The sequence below is a fragment of the Lycium ferocissimum genome, chromosome 5 (assembly GCF_029784015.1).
Source record: "Lycium ferocissimum isolate CSIRO_LF1 chromosome 5, AGI_CSIRO_Lferr_CH_V1, whole genome shotgun sequence".
Classification (NCBI taxonomy): domain Eukaryota; kingdom Viridiplantae; phylum Streptophyta; class Magnoliopsida; order Solanales; family Solanaceae; genus Lycium; species Lycium ferocissimum.
Genome location: NC_081346.1, coordinates 74,122,370 through 74,141,296, shown reverse-complemented (window position 1 = coordinate 74,141,296; position 18,927 = coordinate 74,122,370). Strand labels below are relative to the sequence as shown.

Sequence of the window (18,927 nt, the reverse complement as noted above, 5' to 3'; positions counted from 1 at the left end):
GACTGTGATTTTTACTTGTACTTGATTGCGACCATGTCTATTCTTCAGTTTCTTCTTGTATATATGTTAGCTAATTATTGTCGGCCTGTGATACCTATCAGTACTTGTGTTTGTACTGAACCTACCTTACTGCATTCTTTTTGAGTGCAGAGTACGAGATCGGTACCACTTCTGCACCTCGACACTAATCCCGAGGCTATCTACGGAGTTTTCTAGGGTGAGCTTCTTGGACGGGTCCGCCGCCTCTGGGACTCATTCTTACTGTCATACTTTGATCTTTAGACAGTATTTCTAGTTTTGAGACTCATGTATTATTCAGACATGTTGATTAGTGGCTCTTGTACTTTTCTGACCATTTTCCTTGGGTTGTATTTAGAATTGGGAATTCCGCACTTGGTATTTATAATATATGTTGGACTCTTAATTAATTCCCCTTTATTTATTAATTATTGTTGTATAACTGATTAAGGGAAGGGTTCTCCTACCGAGGTGGGATATGATAGATGCCTGTACGACTTAGTGGTATTTGGGTTGTGACAAGCCCAAATCTTATTTGCATGCTTGTCTTGAATATCTCCGAGTCCATTGACTGGTTAGAGTAAGTCGAGGCCTATTCTAGGGCCTAAGTGAGTATGATTCTTAAACTATAGTTGTGACTTCTGTCAATTAGCAAACTTATTTTTGCGTGGATTGCCCTTCATTTGGTGTGGTCTTTAAGTTTTGGCCTTCAAATTGGTGGTCTTTAAGGTTTGCCCTTCGCCAGGACCCCCGCTTGGTCACGGTTCGAACCCATAGCCGAAAATTTAATTTTTTTTTCGCAGACGAAATTTTGCCTGCCTAAGGCGAACTTGCGTACGGCGGAATTTGCAAATTACGCAGCGCAGTTATAACTCTGTCTTTTTTCTAAACTTATGTCTTGCGATTTTTTTTTTAATTTTCGCCTGAGTGGGGGTTTGAACCCATTACCAACCGGTCCCTAGCGAAGGGCAAACTTTAAAGACCACCATTTTGAAGGGCAAAACTTAATATCACCCCGTAATAAGGGCATTCCTGCTAATTGCCCATTAGCAAATGTTTGTACTCTGATAAAAGTATTAATGCTCACAAAGCTTGATAAAAGTAAGCTTACAGCATGGTTAAGTGATTTAGTAAAGTTAAAAATGAATTAATTAATCATAATTAAGTGAAAACTGTAGATGTTTATATATAAAAACATATCATACATTTATTAATTTGATGCCTTGATCAAACTTATCATAGTTAAGAATTTGGTAAAATGGGCACTGGCTTGTCGGAGCAAGTTGAGGCCTATTCTAGCGCCCAAGTCAACATGATTGATTCTTAAGAAATAGTGGAATCAACATAAGAAAGTTAAATAGTTATGCTCACAAAGCTTGCTAATAGTAAGCTCATAGGGCATGGTTAAGAATATGGGCTGAGTTAAAGGGATGAAAGGGAGTTTATCAGAATTTTCGTTGCTAGAAGTCACACAAATTTATAAAGAAGTTAAGAGAATTCAACATCTATACTATATACATAAATAATTTAACCTTATATGCATAACGTAATTTTCTGACAATGGGGTTCAGATGAACCTCCTTGTTCCCCTACCCTTGTCCATGCATATATTAAGCAGTCAGCCGATATAGGTAGTGTCAAAAATTTACTGCTTCTCTAATTTTGACACACATTATGAAGACGTGAATTCTATGGGTTAGCTTTCAATGTGACAACAGTACACTAAAACAAATTTTGTTAATCGACTAAGAAAGCTTAACAAGTCCACTATTGTTGAAGTGATAACTCTATTATTTGGTGATTAGATTACGACAACAATAGTGATACTATACTCTCAAATAAAGAGTCAATTTTATAACAAAATTTAATACCACGTCCCCAAGTATGACAGTATGAGCAGACTTTAAAAGCCAGCCACCTATTCATTTGAATCTTGATTCATAATGGTCTTTTATGGATGACAATCGAGAGTCTGTTTGGATGGACTTTTTGACTTTCAAGTCATAAGTTAGGAATTCTAACTTATAATTTTTAGCCTATTTTTACTATTTTGGCTTTAAAATAAGTATTTAAAAATATTTTTTATTTTATTCAAATACTATAGAAGTGCTTAAAAGTCATTTTGGCTTTGAAGCGCCAAAAATAAGCCAATCCAAATAGGCTCATAACCATACAAAAAAAATTCAAAGGGTGTGATATAAGAACCTATCTTAAGACAAAACATTAGTGGTTATTTTCGTGGCTTAAACATGTAACCTATAAGTCATACGGAGACAATTTTACTGGTGCTCCAAATCTCCATTTAAGTTTATAGTTTCAAATTTATAGGTGCAGTTGTACTAGTGAGATTCTAAACTTAATAATAGTAGATATTTTTAAATTACATATATTGGAAAGTGGCTAATTATGAATTAATTAATTTTACCCCACTATAATTCTTTTGAAATGAAACTAAAACCAAGTGAGGAGTTAACGGCTTTAGATACTTTGTCTTGGCCACGTAGAATATATGACGTGGCATGATATAATTAGTCTGATGAGGTCATTGCACCAATTGAATGAGGCTTTTACTCCAACATTGCATGATACAACTAAAATTTAATTGGTCAAAGGTATTCAATTTTAATGTTCCAAAATATTTATTACTTCACCCCTGATTCAGGCAAGGACACATAAAATGCTTCCCATCCAATTTTATTGAGTTTGATATAAGCTTTTTTTTTTTTTGTTAAGCATTGATATTCTGAAATTACTAAAGTGACTAATATGAATTTGCATTGGGTAATTAAGTTCGCTAAAAAAAAATCTAAAGACTCTCTATCGAAACAATTTTAGTTTTAAAGTTCAAATTCTAGACCTAAATATAAAAGAACTCAATTAAATTGTCATACACCTTAATGGTCAATATAATATCAAATTATCCGCAAAAGGGTGAAATATATGAATTGACGGATCATATAATATAACTTAAATTGTAATTTCCCAGCACGTAAAACAATTAGGAGCCCATCAAGAGTTCGAACTCCACTGTGAATAATAGCTCACTGATCGAGTGCTCTTGCCCCGAAAATGAACGGGGCTAAGCGATCTGCCGAAGCTGTGGGATGTCAAAATACATTGGCAAGGATATTTGAATTCCTTCTCTACTCTTTCCAGTATTTTTTATAAAGCATGTTATTTAAGTAAAAAGAAATAGGAAAACATATTTATGATATATTGAATTTCAAACTGTGCGCTACTTACATTTGAAGATTAATCGATTATAATTTTTTTTATCTAGGTGATTTCTTTCCATCTGCTCTAGTTTTGGTGGTTAAATTACCTAGTGAGATGTAAAATGTATCCCAATTAGTCGAGGTGAGCACAATTTGATCCGAAAACCATGATTTTAAAAAAAATTAAAGAAATTATCAAGCACATAAGATATCAAAATTATAAACGGTCTAACTGAACAAAAAAAAAAACACACATAAAATTGGGGTGAGAACGTATATAAGGAAGATTGGATAATAAAGGTAATTCCGAGGTTACAATTGCAAATAACTTTGAAATCCTTATACTTCAGTAGAAAGCAAACTGTAGCAAAAAATTGGGTAAAGGCTTGAAAATACCCCTCTACTTTGAAAAAAGGATTAAAAATATCCTCCATTATAAATTTTGGGTAAAAAATATCCCTCCCGTCATTAAAGTTTTTAAATATACCCCTATCTTAACGGGAATTCCCAAAATAACCCAATTTTTTTAAACCCGTTCCATTTAAATCCGACCCAACTAAATACAAAATCCATATGGGTTACCCGTTCCTGTGCCTGATGGCTCCAGATGTAGGACTCTGGAACAAGTTGGTAGCATATGAGTTTTTTTTATGTAGTTGGGTCGGGTTTATATGGAGCGGGTTTAAAAATAAAATCGGGTTACTTTGGGGGATTTGAGAATTTCCGTTAAGACAGGGATATATTTGAAAACTTTAATGACGAGAGGAGTATTTTCAATCCAAATTTATAACGGAGGATATTTTTAGCTCATTTCCAAAGTAGAGGGGCATTTTTGACCCTTTCCCCCAAAAAATAATTAATATTAGAAATTAAGTCGAAAAATGTGTAAGAAGAGATCAAATTTTGGACTGTCAAAGTCAATCAAACAATAGTCTTGGGGTGAGAACATATATAAGGAAGCTTTTGAGATAAATTGAACAATAAAGGTAAATTCTGAGGTTATAATAGCAAATGATATAAAAATCGTTATACTAGTTGAGTAGAAAGCAAACTGTTGTAATAGCCGATCCAAAATTTAGCTCAATTTTAAAGCCGCCTAATCTCCGGCGACTGTCCGGCGAATATTCCGTCGAGATACAACATCGCCGATCTCTATTTATAGTAAGTCAATTTCCTTCATTCGCTTCATTTCTATAAATAGCTTAAATGCTAGGGCAAACAAATAGCTGAAGTTTTTTACGAAAATTAGCAATTGCTGGTCGATTTATGCAAGTTTCTATATGATGTAGTTTTGCTAGGGCAAATAAATAGCTGCTGTTTTTTTTTTTTTTCGTGATGAATACAAGCAATTGATAATTTTTTAATCGAATATCTGTTTGAACTGATAATATATCGAATTTTGAACTGTGTATCGCTAATATAAAATTATCATGAATTTAGCAATTGCTGTTCAGTTTATGGAAGGTTTTTTTTTTATTGAATTGAGTTAATTCCTATATGATGTAGTTTTGCTAGAGCAAACAAATACTAGCATTTTTTCATTTCTATCTAATGCACTTTTGCTAGGGTTAATAAATAGAGTGAATTTAGCAATTGCTGCTCAATTTCTATATGATGTAGTTTTGCTAGGGCAAGCAAATAGTAGGAATTTTCATTTCTACTTGATGCAATTTTGCTAGGGCAAATAAATAGCTGAAGTTTTTAAGTGATGAATATGTAATTCATAATTGTTGAATCGAAAATCTGTGTGAAATGATAAATTGATCTTCAATATTGAGCTCTTTTTCATTTTTAACATGTAGTAAGATTGATGAAGTTCGAAACGAAATTTAGCAAGTGCTGTTCAATTTATGCAAGTTCTTTCCATTTAATTGGAGGATGAGTGAGCATTTTTTGGTGAATAGAGATCCACCATTTTCAGGAGTACTCAAAATACCTTTTCTTAGCTCATTTTGTGAGAAGGAATACGTATTTATGAAGTTCGAAACGAAAATATGCTTGAGTTTAGCAATTGCTGTTCAATTTCTGCAAGTTTTTTCCATTGAATTGGAGGATATGTGAGCATTTTACGATGAATTGATATAATACTTTTTTGAGCTCATTTTGTGAGGGTAAATAAGTATTGATAAAGTTCGAATAGATAATCTATTAAAAGTTGATGTCAAACTTCTGCAATTCGTTATCATCGTGCTAGCTTGTTGTTGATGGATCAGAATTGCACTCAGTATAGTTCTGCTTAGCTGAAGTTCTCATGATGAAAGTACTTGAAGTTGAACCAATATATACAATTTTGCAGTTAATGTTTGGTTCTGCAGTTTGAACCACTGTTCTGTCCTTGAATTGGAGGCTGCCGTGATCTTATATTTGATGAGTTAGGCTCGATGGAAACGACCATTTCAGTAGTATATCAAGCTTAGTTCAGCTTAGCTGAACTTGTCATGATATAAGGCAGAGTTTGAGAAAGTTTTGTTCGAAGTATATAAAATTTTCAAATTATTTATTAAGGCTGGTTTGAGCCCTCTATTGTACTCTAATAGGAATCACCATTTCAGGAACATATTTGCTAAATTATAAGAGAAATTCAATATGGGGGCTTCTGAAGAGAACAGTGCACTTTTCCCCATCTTTGTGTTGACTTTAATGGCTCTGCCATTAGTTCCTTACACAATAGTCAATTTATTTGGTGCTTTCAAGAAAAAGGCTGCCAAAATCACCTGCCAGTGTTCGGTCTGCGTTCGGTCTGGGAAGTATCACAAATCCATATTCAGGCGGGCAAGTTTCTGTATAGCCTAGTTACTGGGTTTTTTTTATATTGAAGTTAATTCTGCAATCGGATTTATTTATTTATTTTTTCTTCTGATTTTCAGATTTCAAACTTCTCAACGTACAGTAATCTGACCCTTGTACTGTTGTGGGTCGTCATGGCTGTTCTTGTTTATTACATCAAGCATATCAGCACTGAGGTACTTGCTGTTTATCTGGTTCTTTTTTCTTAAACTCTAAAGCCATATCTTTGTTGGTAATGCAAGTGTGTGGCAACCTTTTCCCAAGAACTCCTTAAGTGGGAAAAAATACTATTGGTAGTAATAGTTGCAGAAAATGCGATGTTTTTTCATCTATATGTGCAAATTTATCAGCCCATTTTAGGTGTTCTTGTGCTTTTAAGCCTTCTTTAAATAGGATTCAATTTGGTTTTATTTTTATAAGATAGTGTTTGCATGTTCTTGAATCTAGTGCTGTCTTCAATAGTACAACACTTGTGTTCTTAAATTTTTTAGTGTTTGTTTCCATTGGTCATATTTGTAAGTCTTTGAGTTCACATATCATAAATGTTTTACTTACACAAGCAATGAGGTATTTCTTACTGATGTCAAATTCTCATATTGCGATGTCTGAGAGAGAGGTGGGGGGATAGCTTTTCCATCTCCTTTTCTCCTTGCCTTAGTAGTATTATTTTGGTATCGTGTAGATCTTTAACCTTATGTGTGTAGTACGATGTATTGCTTCATTTGTTTGGTATCTTGATATATTTCTGTCTTATTTCTCTTGCAATCCTACATTGACTTCATTTCGTTTGAGCCGAGGGGCTATCGGAAACAACCTCTCTACCCCATAAAGGTTGAGTTAAGGTCTGCGTACATCTTAACCTCCCCAGACCCCACTTGTGGGATTACACTGGGTATGTTGTTGTTGTCAAATTCTCATGTTCATATATATATGGATAAGTTCAAGTTCCATCGGTCATAAAAACACATTATCATAAAATAAGCACCATCTTTATCAACCTTCATTCTGTCCTCTAGGATGTCCCTTTTATCGTGGTTTGTTTTCTTATGACTTTTGTTCAATGTAGATGGTGCTTGTGCTCAGTTTAAACATTTTACTCTGTAGGTCGAAATATTTGAGCCATTCAGTATTCTTGGACTGGAACATGGAGCTTCAGACTCTGAAATAAAGAAGGCATATCGGAGACTTTCCATTCAGTATCATCCCGATAAAAATCCAGATCCAGGTTGAACCCAGAGCTATCATGTGTTCACATCTAGGTATTACTGTGACGAGCTATATTGGCAGCCACTTGGCCATGACTGTTGTCTCTTCTATTGCAGAGGCACACTCATACTTCGTTGAATTCATCTCAAAGGCTTATCAGGCTCTGACAGATCCTGTATCTAGGGAAAATTTTGAAAAATATGGCCATCCCGATGGACGGCAGGTAATTCACTTCTATCATTGTCCTGTGGATGTGAGGGATAGGAGGACATGGAAATGCGAACATCGAATTATTCTGCTTTTTCGTCCAAGACATGATCATTTCATTAATGAGGAATGTACTCATTTTTAATGATTTTTTTTTCTTCTCTTTTTGTGCTTCCTGCAGGGGCTTCAAATGGGCATTGCCCTCCCTCAGTTCCTTCTAAACATTGATGGAGCATCCGAAGGAATACTGTTGCTTGGAATTGTTGGAGTCTGTATAATTCTGCCCTTGACAATTTCTGTTATATACTTGTCTAGGTCGTCAAAGTATACTGGAAACTATGTCATGCACTCGACATTAGCCGCATATTACCACTTAATGAAACCTTCTTTAGCTCCAAGGTATGTGAGAGAAATAGTCGATTTGACTTTCTTCTTAAGGATATACACACTTAAGTTTGTAGATTGCTTCATAATATTGAAAATTCACCTTTGCTCGCTGAAATGTTGTCAAAATATAATAGTTGAATAGCCATGTTTTGATTTCTACTTTATCTTCTTCAACCAGATAGTTCTCTCTCCCCTTCCACTATGCGGTAGTCTTTGCTTTCACGGATAATGTTGCTTTTATTTACTCCATTCTGTCTCTTAGTAATATTACTTCAATGATGCAGCAAGGTCCTGGATGTTTTCATTAAGGCTTCTGAATTCATGGATATTCCTGTTCGTCGGTCTGACGAAGAACCTCTGCAGAGACTATTTGTCTTGGTTAGAAGTGAGCTAAATTTGGATCTTAAGAATATTCGGCAAGAACAGGCTAAGTTTTGGAAGCAGCATCCTGCTTTAGTAAAGGTATGTGTGGTCTCTCTTCTATTTCCAAGGTCCAAAAGCCTCGCCACAACTGTCCCTTTTTTTTTTTTTTTTGTAATTTAAAAATAGAAAAGAAAACAGAATAAGCTAGAAGTACTTCTCTGCTTGCAGACTGAATTGTTGCTTCAAGCCCAATTGACACGTGAGACGGCAGCCTTGTCTCCAGCTTTACAGCGTGACTTCAAACGCGTGCTTGAACTCGCACCTCGGCTTCTGGAAGAATTGATGAAGGTATCACCATTCGTTCTGTTTGTAGTCTTATTACTACTGTTAGTGCTGGATTTTTTTTTGGTTTTGGATAAGGTTACTGTCGGTGCTGCCTTTCATTTACTGCTCACATGGTATATGTGGTAAGGTAACTGTCATTAGATAGTGAAATTTTTCACTAACAAGTTGGAAAATATATATTGGACGACGAGCTGTTTTAAAAAGGGTTGAAGGGGAATACCATTATGTTATTATCTTCAGCATGGCTATTGGTCTAAATGTTCATGGTATAGCTGACTGATCCCAACCAAAGAAAAGGTTCATGGTATTAATGACTCAAAAAAATCGAAAATTAGAGGACATCGTGAATTATGATACTGTATTTAGTGGATACAATTCGCAGAGCATTAATCAAGAAAAAGGTGCTGTAAGAAATATTTAATGTTTCATTACTTGATTAAAAAAGTATTTAAGGTTCCCTATTGCCGAAAAAAGTTCTAAGCACATATTCCACAATCCTTACATGTATAAAGAATTCGAATAACACCATAAGTAAAAATATAATACTAAGCCAGATGCTAATTCTAATATCTAAGTCCAGTCCTGAATTAAATTGCATGGGCTTCAATCATGTGAATTAATTCACTTCTTTAGCATCATATAATGGACTTGCAGTTGGATAATTGGACATATGCTTGAAGCCCTTTCAAATTTGGTAACATCTACTACACTGGGGTTTAGAATCAACTTGATTCATTTCAGTATCACTCTAGTTACTGTATGAAGTAACCATAATAAATCAACAAATATCTGGAGCATAACTAACTACAAAATAAAATAAACACATATAGTAAGAAATAGGAGAAAGAAGACAAAGGGAGGGGAAGGAGGATAATGTACTAGTATGTCAAAAAAAGTAGGCACATCCTAAATTTGTGAAGATATGGTAATATTTAGTGTCTGGGAAATGAAGCTGAAATGCAGTAACATGCAAGTAATGTCCCGTAAATGGTTTAAACAGTGGCTTGCTGTTAGATTGTTCAGAGACTTCCAAATTGTTTGTGTTTTTTTGAGCTGTGCATGGGAGAGAGGAGGGGCAATAGCGTTATTTAACCTAAGGATAAGAATGCTCAGCTTTTTTTCTTCTTGTGCTCCGTTCTTTTAATCTGTATCAAGTCCATATGTCACGTTTGTTTTTGTTGCTTAACATAATATGAGTTGCTATGGTAACGGAAGGTGTTTGTCTTGTTGCATGCAGATGGCTATTATTCCACGCCCTCCGGTGGGGCATGGATGGCTAAGACCTGCAATAGGAGTGGTGGAACTGTCTCAGAGTGTTGTTCAGGTTAGGTTTTCTAGAGGGCCAGTACCCTTCTGAGAGATCATCACTAGTTTCTGTATCTATTATGTGCAACTGTGCTCATTCCGTCTTATCATATTTCTTATCATTTTCTTCTCTTTTTCCCTATTCCAGCAGAACGCAAGAAAAGTAACTTAATTTCGTGATAACTTATTGAATACTGTTATGGGTACATTAACCATCATTTTGACTGCAATCATCCTCTGTCGGCTCTACATTTGTATCTGAAACTAAAGTATTCTGATCATATTTTCTGAAGGCATAATCATGGATACATTCATACGGGCATCACTGCTTATTCTTGTTTTCCGTCAAATATTGTTGAGATTCATGTATTAGGATAATAAGATGAATGTTTTGTCAGCCTTCATTTTATTTCTCTCAGTTGTTTTGATGAGTTTTTTGTGCACAAAATTTGGACTTCCAATAGTTGTTTGTTTTGGAGTTGGAGGCTGTTTCCTTTCCTTTTTAATAGGTTTAGGACCTAGAAAGTCCAATATTCTACTCAAAATCATTTACGCACATTGCCGGCACAATTGGTTTTCTTTCCTACTCTCATTTCTAACGCATTTTTCTGTTAATGAATTGCTTTGAATGCTAATAGACTTATAGATCAGATGTCGCTCTTAACTGTTCTGGGCTCCTCAAGCTCCATGGGGTTACATATCAGTAGAGATGAAACATCTCATTAATGACCCCTTACTGACACTTCCAGAAATTTTTGACGCATTTTACTGTTAATGATTCAGGCAGTACCTCTCAGCGCAAGGAAAGCAGCAGGTGCATCCAGTGAAGGGTATGCACCATTTTTGCAGCTGCCACACTTTAGCGAGGCTGTTGTTAAAAAAATTGCGAGAAAGGTTGCAATTATTGCTTTTCATCTTTTCCTCAAACTTTCTAAACACATCTGCCTCTTACTCAAAGTATTTGCACGGGCTTTGCCAAGTGAAGCCTTTTGTTTTGAATATTCCTAACGCTTTCTTCTATGTACAGAAAGTTCGGACATTTCAAGACTTCCGTGACATGACACCGGATGAACGTGCAGATCTGCTGACTCAGGTTGCTGGGTTCTCCAGTGCTGAATCCTACGATGTGGAGATGGTTCTTGAGATGATGCCTTCGGTGACAATTGATATCACATGCGAGACAGAGGGTGAGGAAGGAATTCAAGAGGGTGACATCGTTACCATGCATGCTTGGGTCACTATAAACCGTGGTAGTGGCTTGATACGTGCCCTTCCACATTGTCCGTATTTCCCTTTTGACAAAGAAGAGAATTTTTGGCTGATGCTTGCGGACTCATTTTCGAATGATGTGTGGCTCTCTCAGAAGGTTAGCTTCATGGATGACGCTACAGCAATAATTGCTGTATCGAAAACGATCCAGGAGTCAAAGGAAGGGTCTGGTGCAAGTGCAAGGGAAATAAATGTTGCCGTTAAAGAAGCACTCGAGAAAGTGAAAAATGGTTCGAGGCTGGTAATGGGGAAGTTCCAAGCTCCAGCTGAGGGAAATTACAACTTGAGCTCTTTCTGCTTATGTGACTCTTGGATTGGTTGTGATGCAAAGTCGAATATAAAGTTGAAGGTTATGAAACGCAGCAGAGCTGGAACAAGAGGTGGTTTCGCAGCAGATGAGGCTCCTGCCATGGAGGATGGAATTGAGGAGGACGAGGAAGAAGAAGAAGAAGATTACGATGATTATGAAAGTGAATACAGTGAAGATGAAGAAGATACAAAGGAAACAAAGAGTAAAGGAGCTGTGGCAAATGGCTCGGCCCATAATAAGGGCAACGGTTCAAGCTCTGATGAATCTGGTTCAGAAGCCGACTAACTTCTTTTCTTGGCTAGATATTTGTTCTCCTAATTTCCCCGTTCGCATGATGTTCGAATTTTGTGGGGAGAAGGGAAGAGGAAACCTGCGAGAAAATATCCTTTCACTCCAAATGTTTGGGGAGCTGGGGTGGGGAGGGAGGGGCAGGTAAGAAAAGTATTTAATAGTTTTTCTTTTTTCTGTTATATGACTATATCTCAGGTAAATCACTTTGGATTATCTTTCTACAGTTGATATACTTAGAAGTTAGAACCGTTAGTACTGTTATTTGACATGAATAAAACATTTCATGGCAGAGTACTTTTTAGAGCTTAAATTAGTCTTTTTTTGTCCGACTAGATGGTTCTTGTCGTTTTAATATTAATGTTTGCTTTGTTTGTACCTCAAATACTTTATTCCCCCCATCAATACCATTTATCTTAAATTTGTTAGCACGAGGTTGCGATCTGTCAAAGCATGTTGCCGGTGAAGCAATCACTGTGGCTTTCAGCTTAATATCTCAGAAAGGGATGAACAGTCTATCAGCAGTTTCATGGCATGAAATTTTGGTTTATATGGGGTTACACACCAAAATCAACGAACTTCAGGACTGTTTATTCGTTGTTATTTAAGGTCTTGGAAATTGATGAAATCCTGGTCCTACTTGTGAGATATAACTTTTCCTCTTTCTTTTTTCTCTTCATTTTTTACTTCAATCTTTTTTCTTCTGAGGATTGCCTTGGTTGGGCTGATCTTGTATCTAAGGTTACAGCTCCAATGCCAAGTGACGAAGATAGAAAATGCAAAGCATACCCATCGAGGTGAAGTCGGGACCTAAAAGATCGAATGGAACAATATATAGAGCTAAGGGATTTATCATTCATTTCTTCCCTTGCGAGCTCGAGTCAGAACAAAAATGTTGGTATTGGTTTTTGCAGCGTATGGGAATTTGGTGGACTACGCAGAAAAGAAAAAGTGTGTGTGCTTTTTCTTTTTAGAAAAGAAAAAGTGTTGAGACAAATACGATTGATCAGAACCTAAGAATGTTTGTTTAGTGGATTAACTAAACTTTTTGACACAATCAAAAGCTAAAAGAGGGCATACCATCAAAACTTTACTTTGCGTAAGTTAATTGACATTCTAAGTTAAACATAACTTGTTTTGGCGTATAAATGATTTTTTAAATTTTTTTATCATACGGTACATAATTTCATTAAATATGGGAAAATTTCCCGTATACAAGCAGTATATCAAAAAGTAGAGAATCTACAACATAATATGATTCTCTACAGGCCTGGAAGTTTGTCCGACACAGGCTTATTGTGTAAATTCTCTGACTACATTCAACAAATGTCTAGCCAAAGAAAAATATAAGAGGTAAAGACTTCATACATAGCCAATATACTACATATGGTGCCAGAGACTTTGATAGCTGATCAAAAAGTCACTCTCCCGTGCAGCAATCTATTTCACCAAATGATCAGTATCGCGTACAATTTCCATTGAAGGAAGCACTACTGTAGCCACTGGCTTATCTTCGTATCCACCACCTTCATCTATTACCAGTCTTAGGCCTTCAATATGTAATTTCGCATGGTGGCCACTTACGATTATTGTTGGAGTTTTAGCCAGTTCCTATTAACAAAATAATGCAACAACAATCAATATTGGTTGGAGAATCCATTTACCATCTTTGATAGCATAGACATAATGTAGTGATGAGCAGCTTATGTTGCTCGGATCCTTCAAAAATATTACGGCACCCCTATCAGATCCTTTAAAAATGCACTACATTTGGTGAAGCTGAAGCAATGATAGATCTCATGGGCCGCTCTTTAGGATTAGGCAGGGACACACCTTAGAACCCTCTCTAAATACACCTTGGTGCTTGTTTTTCATAATACCCTCACCTTTCTTAAGAAAAAAAGCACACTAGTCTTTTTTTTTTTTTTAAATAACCGTGATTTCACGAGGTATCTGATACCTCCTCACCAGCACAAGTACCGAGTGACTCTGTCCACCAAACCTTGAAAATATGGGGAAAAAAACGTACTAGTTTTGAAGGATCCGACACATTGTAAGCGGCATTTTTGAAGAGTCCAAACAACATAGACTGAGTGGTCTCTATTGCAAAGTTACAGCACAGTTATGGTCTCTATTTCTCAGCATGTTTCAAATTAAATGGATAATGCCAGAACACACCGCAGACCTACTCAGTTGCTGGATAAGAATGGTGGAAGATAATACCACCTTGCATATGGTGGTTACCATGGAGAGAAAGAAACAACATATGTTTTGAGGATACTTCTAGTTCAATCCAGAAAATCAAAGAGAAATCTATCAATACTTTTTACTTTTGGTGTAAAGGGGAAGGTTTAGAATAAGCTGAACAGTTAGTAGATTTTTTAGGTTCTTTATAATTGCTTTAGTTTCTCTTGTTGTTTTGGGCCCAAAATATTTGGAGGTCTCCAGCACGTCCTTAATGCTGAGGAATACAACATTACCATTCCCAAAAAAAGCATAGACTAGCGGCATCAACTAGTTTCACTGACATCTGCGAGCTAGTGAACACAAACACATCGAAAATCCTGTAAAAGAAGAACTAAAGAGAAGTCACCTGAGGGATTTCCCATACATCCATCCTTCCACTAAGGGCTTCCACCTTAGGAATCCTCGTGTCCTTTGCTTTCAGGGTTTTAATTTGCTGCTCAACAGGTTTCTTTTTCTCCAGGCCAGCATGAACAGCAATTAGTTTGCACTTTTTAATTCCTTCCTCAGTTTTTATGGAAACATCATCCTAGAAAGAAAAATAACAAAACAAACTTTTTAAATCTTAAATCCTGTTATTGTTGCATGTTGGCTATGTAATGACATGATAAATGAGCACTCTTTGAGTTCATTTATATAGCATAAATCAAACTTAGGCACGTCTTTCTTAGATAAGCAATCGATCAAGGGAAGGAAAAAGTTGAAAATGAGACACTATTTGCACATTTGTAAAAGGAAAGAATAGTTAAGACAAAAGAGCTTACCTCTTCGTGAATCCAAACCAAATTGGCAAGGAACTTCTTGTGCTCATCAGGAACTGCCTGCATAAGATCTGTAAAGAGTAAAATTTTAACGTTAACAAAAGGATTATTATGTGAAACATTGAATAGGCAGAATTAAGAATTCTCAGTCTTTCCAGTAACAGGTCCACCCAACACCATATGAAAAATGGAACAATCTTTGAGCACAAGAAGAAAGAACAACGCTTAGATTAAAAGGAATAGTCCTACTCAACAAAAGCTGTGTATATACACCTATATTTGAAGCGGAGAAAAATAAAAACTTAATGCTACACATTTCTTTACGATTGTGAACACCTTCAAACACCCGTAAACACAAGATACCAGACAAAAGTAGAACAGATTTAGTGATCCATCAAGGTTCTGATACACATAATCTGCTGATTTTGAATCAGGATAGCAAATTAATAGTCAATCAAGCAATTGCTACAAATAGTTGGAGTCAATTATATAAATCCTTCGTAACCATTCTGCTATAACTCACTTCATTCCGATACTTCTTGAAAAGTAACTGAGGAGTTCTTTTAAAATTAGAGGGTTTTGAATTCTCACACTTATTTCTACACAGACATAAAGCCTAACTAGAATAAGAAGATTTCTAGCATATATCGAACCTACTGTTAGTGCAATAACAACCAAACCTAATCTAACTAATTGATATCACCTATATATAGATCCTTTGCTTCTACTCTATTCTGGTCTGAGATAAATCCTTATCGATTCTAAGAGATTGTATGTCTTTTGAGACAATTCACTCCATGTGAATTTAAGTCTACTCATTCCCTTTCACCAACTATAATTATCATAGTGTTGAACCTACACACTGGTGCATATGAAGGTTTGTGTAGAATATGGTCAAATAATCTCATGCAATTTCTCCTGATTTATAATCTCTGTGTGACTTGCATCAATGCCAGAGTTTTTGCCTAATCTTATATAGTCATACATCCTTCTTAACACTTGAATTTTGCGACACTCATCTAGTGGATATGTTGGGTTTTAGAGCCTCATCATCCCACATAGTATTACCATCCTTACAAGCGTTCTATAGATATTGCCTTTACTGTAGTTAGTTCTCTTCCAATCACATAGCACTTCCATATTAAAGGTCCCGCTATGCCTAATCTTATAAGCGTTCTATAGATATTGCCTAATCTTATAAGCTCCCGCTATGAGCAGGTCCAGGGAAGGGCCGGACCACAAGGGTCTATTGTACGCAGTCTCACCCTACATTTCTGCAAGAGGCTGTTTCCATGGCAGCAACTTTACCAGTTACGCAAAGGCTCCCCTTCAGAGCACTTCCATATTATTGTTCTATTTCAATTATGCTATTTTAATTCAAAATCTTACATCTTTATCGTTCATGCTATTCTCCTGAAAAATTGTGCCTACATTTCTGACTTGTCTTCTTTTAAGCACCACAATCCGGCTTAATCTCACTTCACTTTCATTCTTGTGGCACTAAAATTGGAGTGTCTATATTCCGTCTCGCTTCTACTTATACTAACCTTTCTCTTTGCCTTACTTTCACTAGTCCTAAAACCCTCATTCTCTACCATGCTTATCAATAATTCCAACTTCTGGAGAACTCCCTAGTTAGATTTAGTCCATTAATACAGTATCATTTGCAAATAGCATGTACCTTCAAACCTCATCAGCATATTGTTTGGTAGTACCGGTCCATAAGTTCATAATAGGAAACCATAATATTAGAGGGGGGGAGACAGCGACAGTGCTCATCACGTCCATGCCTAAAGACAAGCTAGTGATAATTGGAATCATTCCAAAGCATCAGTACAAAAGCTCCACATACGAGTTTTTAGCTAAAATTGTCCCTTAGGCCTTATCTATGGGAGTAGGTCTATTTTGGTCCTTTAGATATGACCCTGAGCATCTATAGTCCCTTAAGTTTGCTAAAGTAGAGCACCTTTTTTCCAACTAACAGAATGGACTTAAAACCAACACTGACTGCCAAAAAAGACTACTAAAAAGGGGGCCAAAACCGACCGACTTTCGGATCAACTAAAAAAGAATGATCTTATCATAATAAACCATACTCAGAACTACAACAGGAGTCAAAAGTTCACCATCATCTAGGAAGAAAAAAACATAAATCATATCTAACTTCCAATTTTTGGTCCATCACAGAACTAGCAACTCATTCAACAGACAAAATCCGATACACCAACAAAACAAAAAAGGAAAGGAAATTAAAAAGTCATACCAGCAGAACCATGGGGAACACCATAAGACTCAAAAGTAGGTGCAGCATCATATATAGATCCTTTGTACTCAATACCCTTAGCAGTATTAAACTTAACAGTATGATTCCCAGCCCATCTCCTCCCTTGCAAATGCATTTTCTCAAATCCTTCACCTAAAACCAAAAATAAAAAAATTTAAAAAATTACAACAAAACAACAACATAACCAGTTTAATCTCACAAGTGGGGTCTGGGAAGGGTAGGATGACCTCACCCCTGTCTTTAGGGGTAGAGAGGTTGTTTCCGATATAACCTCGGCTCAAAATAGAATAAAACAGCAAAATAGCAAGATAATACAAAACAAATAGAGCAACAGCTAAAAATATACATATTGAAAGAATAAGAAACTATGCGATAACTAAGTACTACTACTAAAAACAAGGAACTACACAATACGAAAAATACTCCCCCATCCCAATTTAAGTGTCTTAGTTTGACTAGACACGACGTTTAAGAAATAAATAGAGATCTTTGAATCTTGCCGATATGTATAATGTACTAAAATACCCTTTCAATCTAGTAGATATGAACTTGTCATGTATAAGGTTTGAATTGTTTAACTTACTAAATATATAAATGTGCACTGTGAGACAAACCAAAAAGGAAAATAAGACACTTAAATTAGAACGAATGGAGTAATAATAATAAAAAAGCCTTCACCTTTATACCACCCTTCTCTTTGCTCATTCATTTCATACTCTTTCCATGTCTCTGAAAATTCAGATCCATCAGGTGGACTTGGAATTACACCCAAGAATGCACCAAATGCAAAATCATGATTCCCACAGAGGAAAACATGGGATTGTTTAGGGTATTTTGAGGGTAAAGAAATGAGAAAGTCTAAAACTTTACTAGTATCTGGACCTCTATCACAATAATCACCCAAGAAAATGATAAGGGCAGTTTGGAAATCAGATTTGTCAATGCAAGATTCAAGATTTGACCATAAATTTTGAAGTTTTGTTATGTAGCCATGTATATCACCAATGCAACAGACAACTCTAGGTTTATTGGGTGGATTAATATTTTCCTCCATTGTTTTGATTGTTTTTGTGTCTGTATGTATTATATGGGGTCTGTCAGAAGAGTGTATAAATGTTGAATTGTTGATGATGGTGTAAAAATGGGAGGTTGAAGATTCTTGATTTATTTTGAGAACATGACAAAAGTGGTTGTTATGTTTGAGTATTGGGTCAAAATAGTCTTTTTAAGTATGCACTTAATAGTTTGTTTTTTAAGCTTGTCAAAAAGTTAACACTTTTAGTTTTTGCTAAATATTTATTGAATACTGTATTAAATTTGATGAGAACCAGGAAAGAAGAGGAAATTAGGGGAACTCTACAATTTTTGTTGTTTTTGTTATTTTAAATTTATTTTCAAAGTCTATTGCAGTTTTTTGAGATGTAATTTTTGCTTTTGTAGTTTTTTCGATTGCATATTTAAGGATTTGATAAGACCTTCTTGACGTATATAATTAAATTTATTTTGTTCATTACTTTGCCGTCAGGTTTAATAAATATTTTACAGAGACTAAAAGTGTTAACTTTTGGCAAGCTTGAATGATCAAAACTGCTAAATGTATAATTAAGGATCTATTTTGAACCCACCCTCAAGCATTAAGGGGGCATTTTTGTTGGAAGCACACCTAAGAATGCACCAAATGCAAAATCATGATTCCCACAAAGGAAAACATGGGATTGTTTAGGGAGTCCGAAACTTTTGTGGGTTAAAAAAAAAAAAAAGTTCAATCAAAATAGCACAAAAAAAAAAAAAAAAAAAAAAAAAAGTTTCACGCACAAATTTTGTGCGTGAAAGGACCATACTGTAAAAATAAAAGTTTGGTCCTTTCACGCAAGAAGAGGGCAACAAAAGCTGCCCTTGCCTTTGTTCTTTGGCCAATTATTTTAAAAGTTAATGTTT

The 18,927-nt window shown here is 35.7% G+C and overlaps 2 protein-coding genes across 3 annotated transcripts; one reads left to right on the top strand and one right to left on the bottom strand.

Moving 5' to 3' along the window:
- Nucleotides 1-4,227: 4,227 nt before the first annotated feature.
- Nucleotides 4,228-12,186, top strand: LOC132057428 (dnaJ protein ERDJ2-like). 2 transcript variants are annotated; one of them, XM_059450024.1, is made up of 12 exons: nt 4,268-4,394; nt 5,530-5,708; nt 5,786-6,005; nt 6,101-6,196; nt 7,125-7,245; nt 7,343-7,449; nt 7,615-7,832; nt 8,105-8,282; nt 8,412-8,531; nt 9,766-9,852; nt 10,617-10,727; nt 10,861-12,186. In XM_059450024.1, the coding sequence occupies exons 3-12, from the start codon at nt 5,820-5,822 to the stop codon at nt 11,695-11,697; spliced, it is 2,061 nt and encodes a 686-aa protein (XP_059306007.1). In that variant the 5' UTR covers nt 4,268-4,394; nt 5,530-5,708; nt 5,786-5,819; the 3' UTR covers nt 11,698-12,186. The 2 variants fall into 2 exon arrangements, with proteins under 2 accessions (XP_059306006.1, XP_059306007.1); XM_059450023.1 differs by lacking the exon at nt 5,530-5,708 and having other exon boundaries at nt 4,228-4,394.
- Nucleotides 12,187-12,821: 635 nt separating this feature from the next.
- On the bottom strand, nt 12,822-18,068 carry LOC132057427 (tyrosine-protein phosphatase RLPH2-like). Its single transcript, XM_059450022.1, has 5 exons — nt 17,668-18,068; nt 16,969-17,121; nt 14,709-14,776; nt 14,294-14,473; nt 12,822-13,311 (listed from the first exon to the last, which is right to left on the bottom strand). Exons 1-5 carry the CDS (start codon nt 18,041-18,043, stop codon nt 13,141-13,143), a joined length of 948 nt encoding a protein of 315 aa, XP_059306005.1. The 5' UTR covers nt 18,044-18,068; the 3' UTR covers nt 12,822-13,140.
- Nucleotides 18,069-18,927: the final 859 nt, after the last annotated feature.

Bases quoted from the DNA above. Each gene is read 5' to 3' on its own strand.
- LOC132057428 (XM_059450023.1), top strand. From the start codon at position 5,820: ATGGGGGCTTCTGAAGAGAACAGTGCACTTTTCCCCATCTTTGTGTTG. The intron at 6,197-7,124 runs GTACTTGCTGTT...TTTACTCTGTAG, and splicing joins TCAAGCATATCAGCACTGAG to GTCGAAATATTTGAGCCATT. The intron at 7,833-8,104 runs GTATGTGAGAGA...TCAATGATGCAG, and splicing joins AAACCTTCTTTAGCTCCAAG to CAAGGTCCTGGATGTTTTCA.
- LOC132057427 (XM_059450022.1), bottom strand. From the start codon at position 18,043: ATGGAGGAAAATATTAATCCACCCAATAAACCTAGAGTTGTCTGTTGC. The intron at 14,777-16,968 runs GTATGACTTTTT...TACTCTTTACAG, and splicing joins TGTTCCCCATGGTTCTGCTG to ATCTTATGCAGGCAGTTCCT. The intron at 13,312-14,293 runs GTGACTTCTCTT...TTTTGTTAATAG, and splicing joins ATGTATGGGAAATCCCTCAG to GAACTGGCTAAAACTCCAAC.